The sequence below is a fragment of the Lipophrys pholis genome (genome assembly GCF_963383615.2).
Source record: "Lipophrys pholis genome assembly, chromosome: 16".
NCBI lineage: Eukaryota > Metazoa > Chordata > Actinopteri > Blenniiformes > Blenniidae > Lipophrys > Lipophrys pholis.
Genome location: NC_137634.1, coordinates 5,024,365 through 5,041,581, shown reverse-complemented (window position 1 = coordinate 5,041,581; position 17,217 = coordinate 5,024,365). Strand labels below are relative to the sequence as shown.

At 41.5% G+C, this 17,217-nt stretch overlaps 1 protein-coding gene across 2 annotated transcripts in view; it reads right to left on the bottom strand.

The window, feature by feature from the left end:
- Positions 1 to 1,056: 1,056 nt before the first annotated feature.
- Positions 1,057 to 17,217, bottom strand: part of camkk1a (calcium/calmodulin-dependent protein kinase kinase 1, alpha a) — a 68,622-nt gene continuing 52,461 nt past the window's right edge. The window contains exons 7-17 of one of the 2 annotated variants that reach the window (XM_080483841.1): positions 16,833 to 16,869; positions 16,597 to 16,618; positions 14,681 to 14,769; positions 12,924 to 13,123; positions 10,632 to 10,685; positions 9,753 to 9,826; positions 6,195 to 6,282; positions 5,229 to 5,357; positions 4,984 to 5,087; positions 2,596 to 2,643; positions 1,121 to 2,274 (exon numbers count right to left, since the gene is read on the bottom strand). In XM_080483841.1, coding sequence (XP_080339967.1) covers positions 2,202 to 2,274; positions 2,596 to 2,643; positions 4,984 to 5,087; positions 5,229 to 5,357; positions 6,195 to 6,282; positions 9,753 to 9,826; positions 10,632 to 10,685; positions 12,924 to 13,123; positions 14,681 to 14,769; positions 16,597 to 16,618; positions 16,833 to 16,869 — 918 coding nt within the window. In that variant the 3' untranslated portion in view covers positions 1,121 to 2,201. Of the gene's footprint in view, positions 2,275 to 2,595; positions 2,644 to 4,983; positions 5,088 to 5,228; positions 5,358 to 6,194; positions 6,283 to 9,752; positions 9,827 to 10,631; positions 10,686 to 12,923; positions 13,124 to 14,680; positions 14,770 to 16,596; positions 16,619 to 16,832; positions 16,870 to 17,217 lie in introns of both variants that reach the window. The other variant, XM_080483842.1, reaches the window with a different exon arrangement.

Sequence of the window (17,217 nt, the reverse complement as noted above, 5' to 3'; positions counted from 1 at the left end):
TTAGCTCGTTTTTCAGAAACTGTACATTGTTTTCATGGCTGTGTAATGCAACCGCCGTGACTTCAAAGAATGGTCAAAGTGCAACTGTAGAAATGTAAGCAGTCTGGAAGTACAGAGAGAGTGAGGGGAAAGACGACGAGAAGATTGAACCGGTGACACTTACATAATGTTCACACAAACATGCAAACGACAGGAAACAACCCGACCGTGAGGGTCGGGTATAAAGCAGATAAATACGGCACATTGAGACACACGCGTCAGACTTTTTGGTTGTAGGAGGCCTTCACTGAAGACCAGCCAACTCGGATTACTCCGTCTCCCGTCATTCCGACCTAAAAATGACCAAAGATTCTCGGGTAGGCTCAATATTAAAAAAAACACAGCCGACTCTAATGTCAACAACATTCCTGACAGAAATCCCTTAAACACAGTGCCTGAACAACCTCCTGTGAAGTGCTTCTCTGTTCAGTCCTCTGCACTTCATGTGGCATCCTTCACTGAAGGACGCCGAGAGCCAGACTAATCGACGAAGCGCCCCGCGCGCTTCCAATCAGCCGCACTGAAGAGGATGGGGAAGTGATGTTGTTGTTGACATCACTTGAAGCGGGGGCCTAATCACGACATTGAAATGCTGCTTTTAGAGCAATCGCGGCACTTCTTCTCCTCACAGTGGCAAAACGCCCGGAAAATGAAGAATCAAAATGGGAGTGAAAACATTATAACTAAGTCTAGTTTGACTCAGCGGGAACCAAGAATTCAGCAGACTGATGTGAATGACAGCAGATCTGCTCAGATTAGTCATTTCAGATGGTTGGCATATAAGGCGAAATTACACCTTTCTTCATGCTACTTTCAAGTAGTCTCTGGACTCTGAATTCCTAACTTGAATTGACGCACCTTCTATAGAATAAGTGTGTGGGGAAGTGTTATTACGAGTCATTAAAATGGCTGTAAAACAAAAAACTCGACTCGGAGGCAAAAAAAGTTTGAAACATTTCATCTAAAATATATGAAAGTTTCACAGTTTAAATTTGAGGGGAAAACAAATCTGCTTTTCCGCTTTATTCAATTTCATTTCAGTTGCATCTGTAAATAAACATATAAATAAATCATTGTGTTTGATGACTTGTTGCCTTAAAAAGCTTTATTTGCAACCAACCAATGTAAATTTAGAATTCCATGCTTCATTTCGTGACGCTCTGTACAATTTACAGTGATGGAACTTGTTAGTAAATGAGTGACATTCATCAAATGTTTAAAAAAGATAAAAATGTTATTCGCATTTAAAAAAAAATGCAGCAGTGAAAGAGAAAACTTTTCCATTACTATGTCAAAGTTCACTTATAAGACTCGCTGTTGACATTAAAATCATCCAACTGTGATCGGAGTCCTGAATAAATAAAATAAAAGAGGATCCCTTTCAGTTACTGTCAACATAAATATAAAAAACTAGAACTTTCTGCGGGATCGTGTGTGTGTGTGTACCCCCTCATCTCTGCGATTTCTAGGAGATGATTCGATTTCTTCTGCGAGAGTTGTGCTTTCGATCAGCTCAGGAATACTGCATAATAAAGAAGCTCTAAATTAGGATGTATATGCAATGTTTTTCTCCCGTATAGCACTTCTGCCTGTCCTCATTTCCGACACATTGAGTTCACATCAAATCTACGTGAAGAAAAACAACAGGACTCCACACACAGCGACACATGACGACGGAGGGGCGACAAACGGCCACGAAAACGCTAAAATAATTCTACACAGCACGATCGAGCAAAGTGCTTTCTCACTCTGCTGGTGGAGGTCAGTGATGGCAGCACGGGAGGGGGTGTGGAGATTCCACCTTTCCTGCTAAAATAAAAACCATCAATGGCACACGAGACGCCTCGAGACACTTTCTGTACAATATTAAAAGGATGGATATGAAATTCGACGGCCTGACGAGACGATGCACTGCAGTTTACATGCTGGAGTCTGTGACGAGAGTTTCTTCTCTTCGGCTGATAGCAACAGGTGGAGACTCAGGCTGAAGACGAGGCCTGATTACTCAACATGCACATAAACACGATCCAGTAACGGTAAAGTGGAGTAATGATCTCCTCTGGAGCTGCTGGAGTTGGAGTTGGCGTTGGAGGAGAAGCCGGCAGTTCAGAGGAAAAGCTGATCGGAGGTGGAATGAGAGGCGTGACGGCCGGTGAGAGATCTCAGGACGAAGGCTCGTCTTCATGCAAGTCCTCCAACTCTCCTTCTCTGGGTCCGTCTCCTGTGCTCCCCTTTCTGAATGAGAGACGGGGGGGGGGGGGGGGGGGGGGGGGGGGGGGGGGGACAGAATCAGTTTCATCATTTCTCCCTCCGAGCTCTTCTCCTTGCACCGTCACAGGATAGATGTGAAAAACACACAAAGCTTCGTCAGAGGGAATCGGCGTTCTGATGACAGCGGCGGCAGCGGGGACGAGACGGGAAGCGACAAAACATCTCAGAGATGCTCATGATGGGGGGGTTAAGCCGAGAGCTGGGGGGGTGAGGCGGTGGGGTCTATGATGATGGTTGGATGTACGGACAGGACAGCGTGCCGCACGGCTTGGCGCGGAGTGTTACCTGAGTGAGGGGTGGAGTTTTAAAGAGGGCCGGAGGGGCCACGAGTCCCTGCAGCACAGTGGGGAGAAAAGATGGAGAAGTCACAGGTGGAGGGGTGTGTGTGTGTGTGTGGGTGGGGAGGGAACATGCTGGACCACTTCCTCAATCAGAAACCATCAGTTCTAACGCCGTCTGATCCCTTCATCAACGCCTCCGCCTTCCACAGTCGAACCAAAAACCTTCACCGGCTGAGTTCATGAACTCTGCGCATGCGTCACGTTAAAGGTTCAGTCCGACGACACAGTTATGACACTTTGGAAGTCGTGTACGTCATGAGAGGACCAACACCACACAGTATTGACACAGATATTCTTCTGGGTCAGAAGAGTCACATTCATTTTAGTTCAGGGGCAGTCTAATTTCTTGAGGCAGACAAACTGGTAAAATATTGCCACGATAACCTTTAAATCCAAGTGATGAAAATATCTATATTTACACAAAACCAAAGAATTAGTACAGAAACTGACTACAATCTCAACATATCATATCTCAGTGTCGTGTTGTGTCTACTGCTGTATGAAGAAATCTGTGAGTTATCTGAATTATTTATAATTTGCTTGCTTGTATCTTAAGTTGATTGGAGCCTCTTGCAGGCCGGTTTCGACCCACAGGCCTTATGTTTGACACCCCTGATCCAGAATCATTATAAATCAACCTTGTGTGTCATTCACACATGATAAAGGATACTAACTTTTGTCAGTCTATAGCTAACAATTTCTCGCTTCAAAAGTCTCTAAATTGGATGTTTCTCACTGGAGCGTCTGCACAAACTTGGTTGCTTGCACTTCGTACTCTACCAGTCAAACGTTTTAGAACACCTCAATTTGTCCAGTTATTTTTAATTGACGATTTCTCATTTTAATGTCTCATCGCACTCTGAAATCAAAGCACAGAACAAATATACGCTTTATAAACCCAGCTGGATTCTAAACTTTGGAATCAAAGTTTCCACTTTTGGCAGAAATAACAGCTGAACACACTTTTTTTTTCCCCAAAACATTCTTCAGAAAGTTCTTCATATCTCGGTTGCAGAAGTTCAGTCCAGTTCATCTAAAAACCAGCTCAGGTTCGTGTCTGCAGACTGGACACTTACCAGCTCGATCTTTTTTTCCTTATGTCGTTCTGGCAGAGATTTGACTTAAGTCTTGGGTTATTATCTTGCAGTCAGACGAATCCCTGACAAACTGGGCTCATACCAGAATGCTGTGGCAGCCATTTTGGTTCAGGCCATTTGGCTCATTCTGTACGAGTCACCGACCCTGGATCCAGCAAAATGGCCCCAGACCTTCGCATTTCCTCCTCCATCTAGCCTCTCCAGCATCTCGAGTGATCTAATGGTGTTTGTGATGAGATTTGTCAGAAAATGTACATGAAGTTTAATCATTGTGCCTTTATTCTGTGCTTCAGGTCATTCAGACCAATGCTTCCCAACCTGGGATTCGGGGGTCAAGCGGGGCGGCCAGAGATCACAAGGTGGGCGTGAGGATTCATCTCATTAGAAATTTTTAAAACACATTTTGAAGGCTCCTGCATGAATGACTGTGTGGAAATTTCAAGGATCGATATAAAGACATCAGGCACAGGACTAATTCAATCCGAATATTAGAGTGATCATGGCTTTTTGTGACACTCACTGGAGCGTTCCTTTAAATCCACCAGCAGGGGGCAGTATTGTCCCACACTGCTCATGTCTTCTGAAACACCTTCACCTCAGATGACAGCTCTGTGATGGCCTGAAGCCTAACAGGGAAACCTCGGCGTAGGCTGAGGAGATGTCCTCTAATAAAGCCTCACAATGGGAGGATTACAGTCTGCCCCATCTTTCTGACAAACTCAGCTGGAGGCATGTTACAGAACGTCGTCCCCCGGGGGGGGAAACCTGCAAGGAACTCTGTAGCTGCTTTAATCTGCCCTCCGCTGCACGGGTTAAAACTGAGATGAGATGTTCTCTTCTTTCAAAACATGTCCAAGGTCAGCCCGAGGCATCATGCCTCTGTATCACTCTCACTCACTCTCAGCCGTCCCTGCCTTGAAAGCTAAAAGCAACACAAAAAGAAACATTTATAAAGGCTGTAAGCACCGACGCATACAATGAAAGAATGAATTATGGTGCTATGGCAACACAAAGCAGCGGCAGCAGCTGCTGCCGCTGTGAGAATGCAGCGCCAGTTAACCTGATACAGCACGAAGAGGAGACAGGTGTGAAGCACCGGCTCGCGTCAGGGTCTGAGGCGGCGTCTTGGCGTGTGGGAGGGGGGGCTCGTCCTCATGGGTGAGGCGTGTGAGTGGGCATGTGGAGGTGAGAAGGTCAGCGAGCCGGACTCAGTGTGTGTGTGTGTTTGTGCTTACATGAGCAGGCTGCCAGGTGCAGACATGGAGCGCTCCTCCCGCCTGCTCGGACACTCGAACGGGTTGCCGAAGGAGCGCTTCCTCAGCATGGCCTTCACCAGGATCTGAAAACACCGGCACACACATCCGTTTATCGTATCCAGTGAAAACAGCCACGGGAAAAAAAAAAGGCGTCAAGGTGGACGAATTCACACGGCACCACAGCTCCTCTGGGAGCTGAATGACGAGAGGGCGTCGAGTCTCACCACTGCGGAGAGGCTGGGGACGAACTTGACAGAGTTCTGGATGTCCTCCTCGGTCACCTCCACCGCAGAGCAGTGCTCCTCCTCCAGAGGCAGCGGGTCGGTGCCTCCCTGGGTCACCCACTGGTCCATCTGAACACAGCACAGTGTGAAAACATGGCAGCCTCTCCGAGGCGCTGTGGAAACAGTCTAACAGCTCCGTGGGTCACAAGAGTAACGCTCGCCCTCACAGGCCAGCCGTAACCTCCAGCCTGCTGACGGATGAACGTTCACTGGAATCGCAAATGTTTAAGACATTTACTTAAGTCGTCGCACATTTTTTAAATTGTTTGGCTGCTCATGCGACCAATATGTCAAAATATATCCGTCCATACCATCATCGACCACTAGATGTCACTGGATGACAGCTGAAAGCTGCTACTGTACCACAGAAAAACTTCCATTAGTACTGTATTTCTCTTACAATGCAAGCACAATGTCACCAAAATGAACAAAAAAAAAACACTTCACAGCAGAATTTTAACCAATAATTATATGAAAAAAGGGACTTTTAAAATATCAGAACACCCTTTACCTAATTAGAAACTTAGTCAATTGTGTCGTCTTTCCATATTACTGCGAAGTGGACTCAAGTGGAATGGCATCTGAAATTGGCACTTGTTATACGATAAATTGGGTATATAATAGAATTAAGAAATTATTTTTAAAAAGTTATTTGCATGTATTCTTGTAAAATGAACGGCGGAAAAATAAACATATGAATAATGCATTTTTTTGTCAGGTGCGACTTATAGTCCAGATAATACAGTAAGTACCTTTTTGGATAAACTGGATTTGTGCGAGTCGTTCTGACAGCAACATTATTTTCACAGTTACTTTTAAGATCAATAAGTGAGTTTTACTCAGTCACTTCAGGCACTGTTTGTGCAATAACACGTATCAAACCTCCTGGTGTGCGGTCGGTGTTACCTTGATCTCCGGGATGTTGATCCTCGTGTCTGGATCCTTATCCAGCATCCGCAGGATGAGGGTCCGCAGCTCTTCACTGATCTTTGGTCTGTTGAAAAAAAAAAAACCAAGACTGTAAGTTAGTGAAAGCTTTTGCAGACCTCGTCGGTTTACTCATACACACCCTCCGGAGAAAACGGACGCAAAAGCAAACAAAAGCAAACAGTTTTACGGTAGAACTGCCGAGCATGGCCGAGATCTGAGATCTAAGTTCAGTTCCGCTCAATAAAAATGGATTTATTTACAGGTCATTTAGGCCAGAGGTCTGCAACCTTTATGATCAAAACAGCAGGTTTTGTGATTTCCCACCACATCCAATTTAACTGGAGCCGCAAAAGACGTTTAAACCTCTAAAATAAGGCTAACAGAGCTTTTAAAGTTTCATATACGTACAGAAACTGTCTCTTACTTTGCCTTTATGAAGTGTCAGTTAAAATGTAGAATTGTAAACATTTAGGCTCTTTTTACTATTTTAACTTTAAAGCAGTTTCGCATCTTTTTTTCCCATTTTAAGCTTTTTGTTTTGAAAATGTCATTTTAGTTTTCCCCAATTGTAGTTTTAGAAATGTTTCACATTTTAGTTTGTTCTTTTTTTTTTTTTTAAGGCTTTTTAAACAAGATATAACATTTCCTGATGTGTAAATAAAATAAAGATAAAATGTTTATTTACCTAGGATTTAGTGAAAGTTTCAAGGAACCACAACAGAGAGCCTCAGGTTGGCTCCTGATTGAGGCAGTAAAAATTTCCTGGTGCGTTATATAAAGATAATAAAGTCTTTCTATTTCTATCTCGACTTCGATGGCCACGTCTTGGTAAAAACTGCATTAATCTTTTTATGAGCCCACAGGTCTGCAAAGTAAAACAACATGCTCAAAGTTTATGCACTGAAACAAATTAAGCAGAAATCATATAAAAAGCAAAGTACTGCATGCATCATGTACACCGATTTCTTTTTGATTCAGTATTTCTTATTGGCGTCACGTAGGACGATGACGGTCTGCATGTGGCTCAGATCTGCTCTGTTTGAACCAGGCTGCTGGATCTTCTCCATCAACTGATTATTTTGCACATTAAAGATGTTGACTGCAGGCCAGCGGGTTACGAAATGAGGACATGTTCATAAAAAAGTTTGACCATCAACACTAGTGTCAGTTTGCTCATAAGGTTTCAAACGTCTCTCTGGTCCACAGCAGCAGACATCGTCTCGCCTCCTAATCCAGCCATCAGAAGTAAACAACCAAAAACTAGGCAAAGCAAACTGAAACGTCTAATCCTGAACCCTACTCACGAAATATGAGAAGAATGAGTCTCTGCTGAAGCAGACGTGAAGACAGGAGGTCTCTGAAGAAAGCGTGTAGTGTTTTATAAATCTGTTTTGAGTCCTCACTCGTCAGCCTTCATGCCAAGAGGCTCAGACGCTGATATCATTATTCCACGCAACATAAAGCTTCACAATAACTCAAATCTACGTGATGAGACAGGAATTCACGCTGTCCAACTCCGAATTTCCATAAAGCTGCGTTGTTGTGAATCTTTCTTGAATATTTTCTTTAAGTGCATCCCACTCTATGTAAAAAGACCAAACCAGTTCCCTCGCTGTGTATTTCAGTATTTTTAAACCAGGATTATCTGACTGCTCAGAAACAAGACAGATATTTACCAGAACACTTCTATTCAATACGAAATGGAATCTCGACTCAAGATATATTCATTGATTTTTCATATTGTTAAATTAAACTTTGAGTGCTTTGAAATATTGAGCTTTTTAATATAAAGCTATTGAGGAAGATCCACATGGAAAAGTATCCTTGAGCCAGTGCCGTTTAATTTATCAGCTGAAATGAAGTAAGCAGCATTTCTGCTCCTTTTTGTGAAAGTGAAAGCTTAATTTTCTTATGTTGGAGCTGAAGCAAGTCATTTTCTCAACGCGCGTCTCTTTTCACCGGAACCAAGGACAAAAACAATGATTTATGGATCATCGAGCTCCGAATGTGACATCAACAAACTCCAGAAATAATCAGAAAAATAACAGAATTTGCATAAAGGAGGAAACAGTTTTCATCCATGAGTGCTTTTAAATTCAGGGCATTTCAGTAATGATTATAAAACATGAGCTGTAAATCAACACACACACACGCATGCATGCATGCGTAAGTGTATTCGATTACTTTGCTTAACTATTAGAACTGAGGAAGATAACAGTTGACTTCAATAGATAATATAGGATGACCACAGAAGAAAAGATGCACGGTCAAGCCTTGAGATACTTAAATGATACAAATATTAATACACTAGGATAAATTGTACTACTACTACTAGTAATAATAATAATAATAATAATAATAATAATAATAATAAATACAATTACATAAAAACATTCAGTTATATGACAAAATAATATCTCTCTGTAGCTAAAGACACAAATTCCGATGCTTAAAAATTTCCCAAAAATTATTGGTATAACAAATGATGCCTTGTCTGTATTGAAAATGTAAATATAACGACATAATAGCTCTTCTCAAGTGAGCAATGCGCTCCACCCCTCACTATCCCAGCCTGTAGAGTAAATGGAGATTTCTTTCACCACATGCAGCCAGATACTGCAGTACGATGCGTAAAGCTCATATCAAGTTAAATACGTGCATGATAGTCTGAAACAAAGTTTCACAAAATATAATACTGCATTCTGTTAGAATAGAAATACTTTAGTCGTCACTGGGGTGAAATTCTTTTCACGCAAACTTTAGTGTCTAATCGTTGAGGAAAATGTCACACTCAAAGGGGAAAATATTACAAATTTTGTTGAAAAAAGGTGTGTTCAGAAGCTTTTGTTCAGTTTGTGTCCGAGCGGAGAGTTTGTGTGAAAACACACATGGCCGACACTCGGAGATGTCCTTGAACACCTCGCACGTTTCTCTCTCTCTTTTTTTTTTTTTTTAAGCGAACAGCTTTTACAAAAGGAAAGCAACAAAGTACTTTCTCATATTACCAAATAACAGGGAAGTTTCTGCTCCCATATAAAGCTATGTTCCTACGCTATCAGACAGTATAAGATGAACAAATTAGCGAAATGCTCAAAAAGTAATAGGTTTTCTTTGTAAATTGCGTTAGGAATTCAGTGTTATTAAAGATTTAGAGCAACAGATGAATCCATGAATTAGCTCCATGAACAATCGCAGTCCTTTGAGGCGGCTGTGGAAAGACCCTCATCATGAACAATACGACATCGTCTGACGAACACTCCAGCTGCCACTCAAAACCCCTCCACCCCCACCCCCACCTACTCCACCAGGTCTACCATCCCTCTGTCTTCTTGGTTTTTCATTGCTTTGTTTTGATCGCACACAGGTGACATTTGCAGTCTGCAGACACTGACTACTGAGCCAGGTTTGTCATGAAATAAACTAACAAAAGAGGAAAATGAGATGCAGACAGTCAATGTTGAAGGCTTCAGCTTCAGGATGCAGGAACAACTCCTTTTTTTTTTCTTCTTCATAAAGCAGGAATGATGCACTCACGTCTCAGGGAAATCCACAGGCCGGGTCCGTATCTTATTGTGCAAAGCCAATATGTACTCGTCAATAAACGGGCACTGCAGAGGGGGAAAAAAAAAAAAAAAGAAAAGAGGGAAACTCATCAGGAAGATGCACAAAACAACCAGCTACGATGACCAGAAATCAGGTCAGAGGATTTGGAAAACGGGCGTCTAACGAGTGAGAGGAAACCGTTATGTCAGCGGTATTACGACATACAATCGATAAAAAGGGAGCTTGCATTTCTTTTAGCATTTCTGATTTGCAATCAATCCATTTCTTCCTAATCGAACACAATTTGCTGTCCTGAATCCTCAGCGAGAAAGTTACTTCTTCAATTTGAACACATCCTTTTTTTCCTGCTAAATGCTATGAAAATTACAACTTGAACATTCATTTATTAAATTAAGTACAATAATAATGTTGTTCTTGGCTAATGCATTCACCTGAGTTTAGAAAATCCAAGTTGAAATGAATTTATATGTTAGACTAGCCTGAACTGAGAATCCCCACCCCTGCAGAGAGTCTCCACCTCGGAGTTTTGGTTTTTCTCTGTAAAAGTGCCTTGAAATGACCGTGTTGTATTTTGTGCTCCAGAAATAAAACTGAATTAATAAATTCATAAGTGGGAGCCTTTAAAGACAGAACATGATTCTTTCCAGGTGAGGACAGTTCCAGAAGGTAGAAACACAATAAATAATCCCCCCCCTAGTGCAGTCGCGCTTTTATTTCTTTATTTTTATTGATATGAAGCCTTGGAAAGTGTTGAGGGATTCCATTAAAAATGATTAATAACCTGAAGAAGCAGGAGGAGTCAACAAGCTGTAAACCGAGCATGTGAAGAGAGAGGAAGTTCACACTTGCCTTCCCGAAGACGAAGCAGTACAGGGTGACTCCCATGGCCCAAACATCCAGAGCCTTCAAAGAAGGCAGAAAGAGTGATGTTAAAAAAAATAAAAACGTGATTTTCTTTTCACCTTGAAGATGAATTTGATCAGATAACAGAGGCTCTTTGCCTTCAGCCTGATCTCTCTCTACTGGAAATCCATTTTCTCATCCTTCATGGCTACGAGATGATTAAACTCCCCTTCTGTTGTTATCAGACGCGCCATGAACTCCACCGACAGCCGAGTGGGCCACGGTGACATACGAGTGTCGGATATTGAGGTTCGCGCCGCTGATTCACTTGCTCCTTGGAACGCGGGTTAAGCAAATCCATGTCCGGGAGACTAATCAGGGCGAGTCGGGCACTCGTGCTGCGTGCGTTTGTTGAAAAGCCTGAAGAACGGCGGGCCAAAGCACTCGGGGCGCTCTTAGAGCTTCAAGAGCTTTTTGTCTGCAATCAAATGTTCTATTCTGGCCCCTCGTTCACCGACATGTTGTGGAAAGCCACCTCTGCTTATGGATCTCCGGGTCAGAGAGCCAGGATTTTTTTCAATATTCGTGAAATGAGCCTTTTCTGAACCTGCCTGAAGCGTGTCGGTGCCACATTTTGAACGTACGAGCTCCAAACGGTGGAAAGAAAGAAGTGAATAAAGGTTTGGGTTGTAAATTATTGAAAGAAAAAAATAGTACAGTCCAGTTTTGATACCAAACAACATCAAAACCTCTGCACTTGCTCATATTTTCATGAAATCTGATTCACATGTGTCTGAATATGAAGGCGGAAAATGTTTATTCATTTATGTACACTTTGAGAAACTAATTTCAGTTGTGAAAGTTCATGTCAACAGACGTAATTAACCATTTTTTACTTCCTGAATCATTTACATTTGCTTAAAGTGTCTCTTAATTGCTTTTAAAATATGTAACAATGTTGAATGATGCGACTGTGATAGGTAACGTATAATACACAACAAGACCAGATAAAATAAATTTATCCTTTTTTTTGCCCCACATGGAGAAATCTGCATTGTTAGAGGGGCAAGTGGACAGTAATAAAAGAGCAGCAAAACAGTGTAAAATATAAAAATAAGTATTTAAAAACAACAATACTAATATAAAAACAAGATAGTCGTGATCATGTTTTACACTCTTGAAATAATGTTGATAGTAAAAGAAACTTTCATGAGGTCATGTTATTCTTTCACAGTATAAATGAATAATAATACTGGGATTGTTTTTTTTTTTGGGGGGGGGTAATGTCAAATTAATGGACTTCAGTAGTTTGTCGCTTGACGTTTTATTTTGTACTTCATTGTTCAGTTTCACACTCTAAAGCTCATTACGAAGGACTTGAGCAAAATTTTTTCCATTTCTATTAAATGTCAAAAAACAAACCAGTATTTCAGAAAGTATCCTGTAAAGGGTTAAAGTTTAAGACAGTAAAGACAGAATATTTCTGTAAATTTTTTTTTTTTAAACATACCAATATGTAATATTTAGTTTAAAAAATGCTTCTTTAAGATTCATGAGTTTGAGCTTGAGGCTCTTCCTCTATTTTCCCAAAACACTCTTCCTAAGATTGGCCAACCTGATTCGGCTGAAGTATGAGGGGCTTGTAATTTGACACCAGCCTCACAAGCGTTTGAACACATGAAGCAAATGTTGCTGCTCAAAACCAGTTTATCTTTTTAAAGCAGTCAGGAGCCTCAGAAATGAGTTTATTGCTGAGTGACACATTGGCCACGTTTATTGTGGAGCATTATTCTTATATATATATATATATATATATATCACCTGACAAACACAGAAATACAGCAGTCACACATTCAAAGCCACTAATTAAACTTCAATGCAACTTATTAGACAGAAAAGAAAAAAAAAGAGCTGGACGCTCAGAGAGAACATGCAGAAAGGCCTCAAACCCAACTTGAATGTCCACCACTAAACTTCCATTTGGACTTAATGTACATTAATAATGTACATTTATTATTATGAAAATGCTCATTAAATATCTACTATATCTATTTGTAAAGGCAATTGTTAAGAATAAAGTCCCTTTAATGGAGATGGAGGCTGATTTCTGCAGTATTTCATTTTTCCTCGGCTCTGGTAATATTCATGAGAGCCACCGAGGTCCGCCATGTGATCACAGTTTAATCGTTCTCATTGTGGAGTCATCGGGTTGAGGCCGGCGCTTCCAGCTCGTACGGCTTCACGCCCACTCAGAGCTCCAAACCGCCTCCTGCGTTCTCATCCACACATTTCACTCACTTTTCCGCTGAAGCTCTTGCGTTTATCCGACAGAGTCTCTGGAGCCATGAAGGCCGGGGTCCCGGCGGTGCCGGACAGCAGGGCGTCGTTCCCCTCGAACTGGTTGCTGACCCCGAAATCCGCGATCTTCACATGACCGTCGTCCCCCAGCAACAGGTTGGAGGGTTTAATGTCCCGGTGGACGATCTTCTGGTAATGCACTGAGGACACCAAAGATGAATTTCCTTTAGTATCTGGTGCTACGACAGCAGACAAATATCCAAATGAGGAATAAATGGAAGTATAAATCTAAGCGGTGCCCCTCGGGGTGACGGAGAAGCTATAAAATGAAATAAAAAAAATAAAAAAGAAGATGTGAATGAATGTAGTAAATCTAATGGCAATCTGCTACAGCAAATAAATTGGCCTGGAATTCCTTCTCCTTCCCAGACGTCTTCTGAGAGCCATGTATTATTGAGATACTTCATCATGGAGCAGCGCGGTGCCAGACAGCAGGTTAAAGGCCGATTTAATATTGAGAAATATGAACACCCAAAGCCAAAAGTGAGGTTAATCTGACTGCATTTTACAAGCGACGGTTTATTAGATTGTTTAAATGCAGGAAAGGAAACAAGGAGCAGCTGCTTTAAAACACACAGGATTATTTCCCCCCTAAAAGTCGTCTGGATCTCGGGTTTAGTCAAAGTAACACGACGGCAGTTGAGATTCTCTGTGGAAACGTCGTTGGTTTCATCTCGTATAAGAAGACTGAACTGAAGGTCATGAAAGTTAAGTACATTTCTGAGCAGCTTCTGTGATTGGATGAATTCTGACATAAGAGTTTGGGAAGAGTTTGTAATTCATGGTTCATGATCTATTTATCCATTTTGTCATGACGCTTCTCGTGATAACATTTGTGAAATAATTTCAGAAATCTATACAACTCACTTCTATTTGGTTGAATTTAATTTCATATTTTAGTGTTTTATGGTCAGTTTGTATTCTGCCATTACAGCTACTCCAGGTTTCACCACCACCATGACTTCTGAAGAGCTTTTTTCAGACGTTTATGAGGCAATGTAAGATCGACTTCACGCCCGATGCACACATAAAAGGTGATACTGACACCGAGTCATAGATTCCCATGCGACGTATATAGATTTTTAGGTTCAATGTGATCATTTAACTGGACAGCGCCACAACTAGCAGCCAGTTTGATTTTTTGCAGTCAGGCATCAGCAAAGGCACCTGCAATCTCCATATCGCCATGGTAACCGGTTTATTTGCTTCCAGCTCAAACAGGGCAACAAATTATTCCAAAATAAGCCAATTCATATTTGATCTTTTTTGTATATACGTAAAGGCATTGAATCCCTTTATTCTTTAAGCCAGTAGTGCATCAGAGCTTCATCTGTCGAGACTGAAATCACTTTAAAAAGTGACGTTTCAATTAATTCTGTGAGGAGAAAAGACACGAGTGCCATGCATGTGTGTCTTTAATGAGTCTCCGTCGTGTCACTTCCCGGATCAGCTCAGAAAGAGGCAGCATTGATCCCCGATCATTCAGCCCATCGCCTGCCGGAATTGATCTACTACAGCAAATGAGAAAACAGTTCCACTAAACAGCAGGTCAATACTGATGAGAAGAACAGCACGGCTACAACCCGGCCCCGCGGGGCACGGCGGAGGCAGAGGGTCACAAAATGGCCAAACAACGTTATTACTGAGAAGGAGGACACACGGCTTGTTTCATGTGTAAGTGTGTGTGTGTTACTCACAGTACTCTATGCCGAGGATGATGTCTCTGAAGTACAAGCGCGCCTGCTCTTCTGAAAAAGGCTCGTCTGTGGGCACTTCCATCACCGGACTGGACATTCATCCATTCAGGCAGCATGAGAGAACAAGCACACACACACACACACACACACAGAACTTTGACTTCAAATACGATATGGGGGCATTTTCAGAAAAGGATTCAGTCAGCCTCATTAAAACAGGCCGATGCCCGGCGGCTCTGTGTAAAGCCCACCAGCAGCACCCACAGCTCACGGGGTGACGGCAGCGTCGCTCACAGGACAGAAACTATGTTACATGTAAACATCGACACACTGCCACAAGGCATAAAAAATGCTGTACATGCTCAGATTCGTGTTGACAGTAGAACCACAGGGCATATTCACTGTTGAGGAATCCTTTGTGGTACATTTTAAGAGCATGTAAATAAAGACTATGTGGGTATTGACACACTGGGAAACTAAGATGAATTATAAGAAGTGAAAAGGGTCAAAAATGGAATAAAAAAAAAAAAAAAAGTTGTTTTTGTCACTCATGTTTATTTCTGCATTTTAAAAAGCAATTAATCATTTTTAATTAAGAAAGCTTTTGGCTAAATGAATTTTCCACTTTTGCTATGTATTTTATGAAATTCTTATGTTTTGTTTATATTGCTCCCACTTTATGTACAGCTCTTTGTGATTTTTATCTGTGAAAAGCAGTTTACAAATAAACTTTACTTACTTGCTTTGATTCCATGTGCAGAAGAATAAACATCGAAGCAGTATTTGATTTATGATTGTCATTTAATGTCATTTCATGCTTTACCAGCATATTTTGTCACTAATCAGTACTGTTTTTGTTTTGTTTTTTTAAATCCAAACAGTGAACACCTCTTCACTCAGAAACACAGATTCTCTAAACAAATTCTGTCTTAAGACATGCAAACCTGGAAGCATTAAAATATGTGAACACATCTTTTTCCCCCCAACAATTAGTTTCTGCCAGGCTCATCTTTCTGGTCAGCTACACAGTTTTTAGTCGATGGGTTTATTAATGCTTCAGCACATCTGACGTGTTACTGAGCTGCTTGTTGTCTTCATGATGACATATGTAAAGTGTGTCGGCGCAGAGAAAAACATCTGAATCCATACTGGGCTTCAAATGCATGGAAGTATAACGTGATGTGAAAGATGTAGGGTTCAATAACAACAGGAGTGATGATTATGACTTTTATGGAGGTGAAGAACCTCATTACATATTGGAATAAATATGATGGAATGATGTAGACAAATTAAGGGAAATGTTTTATAAGCATAGACAGGTTGTAGTGAAATAAGGCCCCTGCTTTCTCCCATAAGAATGAGAAGAAAGTTGATCGTAAGTCATGGAAATCGAAAATACAGGGTGGCCAAAATCGCATTATGAATACAGGAATATTTAAGCAAAAAACAAATAGATATTAACAGAGTAAAAAGTGATCACATTACAAGTACTTGTGACGTCTCTACTACTGAACCAATTTACAAGCAAGTGTACTGACATCATATTAGTGGCAACAGAAGCAGCGGCTCTTTTAGCTGCACGTCATGTGTAGAGCAGATAAAAAGCTTATTTCAATAGTGGTAATGGCCGTATTAATCAGCTCAACTGACTGTCATCTTTCCTGCCAGAGGCAACAACAGGCTCTCTGTAAAAACTAAACAGAGCCCAGATCCTCAAGGAGAGAGAGGGAGAATGACTTCCGCATGCACACACATGCTGCTTTCCAACCTCCACTCTCTTTTTAATGACCAAAGGTCTCATGTCATTAGATCGTCTTCATGCGAACATTTTAAACTAAGAAGACAAATAACCCCAGATGAGTGGAAGGAAGGGACGGAGGAGGTGAAAACATGCAAAGCTTGCGTGGTCGACTCACCCTTTACGCATCAGCTCGAAGACTGTTGGAGAAAAGAGGAGAAAGAAGAAGGAAATGAGACCGACGGTGACCTGCCGACGGGAGGTTTCTGCATAATGTGCGAGCCCCGAGGTGGAGGGGAAACCGGCCTCCACCGGAATTCTGAATTAATGATGGGAAACTTGTGGGTGACATATGTGCCGGGAGCCAGAGGCTCGACGAAAGGCAGAGAGGGTGAAAAAACATGGAGCACGTACCCATGTGAAGGTTGTCTTCTGATGGATCGTCCAGCACCTGCAAAATTAACAAAATCACTATTAAGAAGGAACACAAAGAAGAAAGTGTGAAAAAACATGTTTCTGTGCTGGAGAAGGATTTATATCCAGATGAAGACTTTTATTAATCTCCACAATAAAAAAAACTGGCGATTTCGTAACAGCATGCATATAAAACTGTTCAGATTCATCTAAATCCTGCGATTGTTTCCTTTTGTACAAGAACATCATGAAAGGTTTGACATCAAGTAAATATATATATATATATTTTTTACAAAACATTACGAAGTCAACATTTTTAAAGAAATTCAAACTTAGTCTGCTGGACGATATGAAGTCATTCCTCCTCCACTACTTCTTTTCAGGG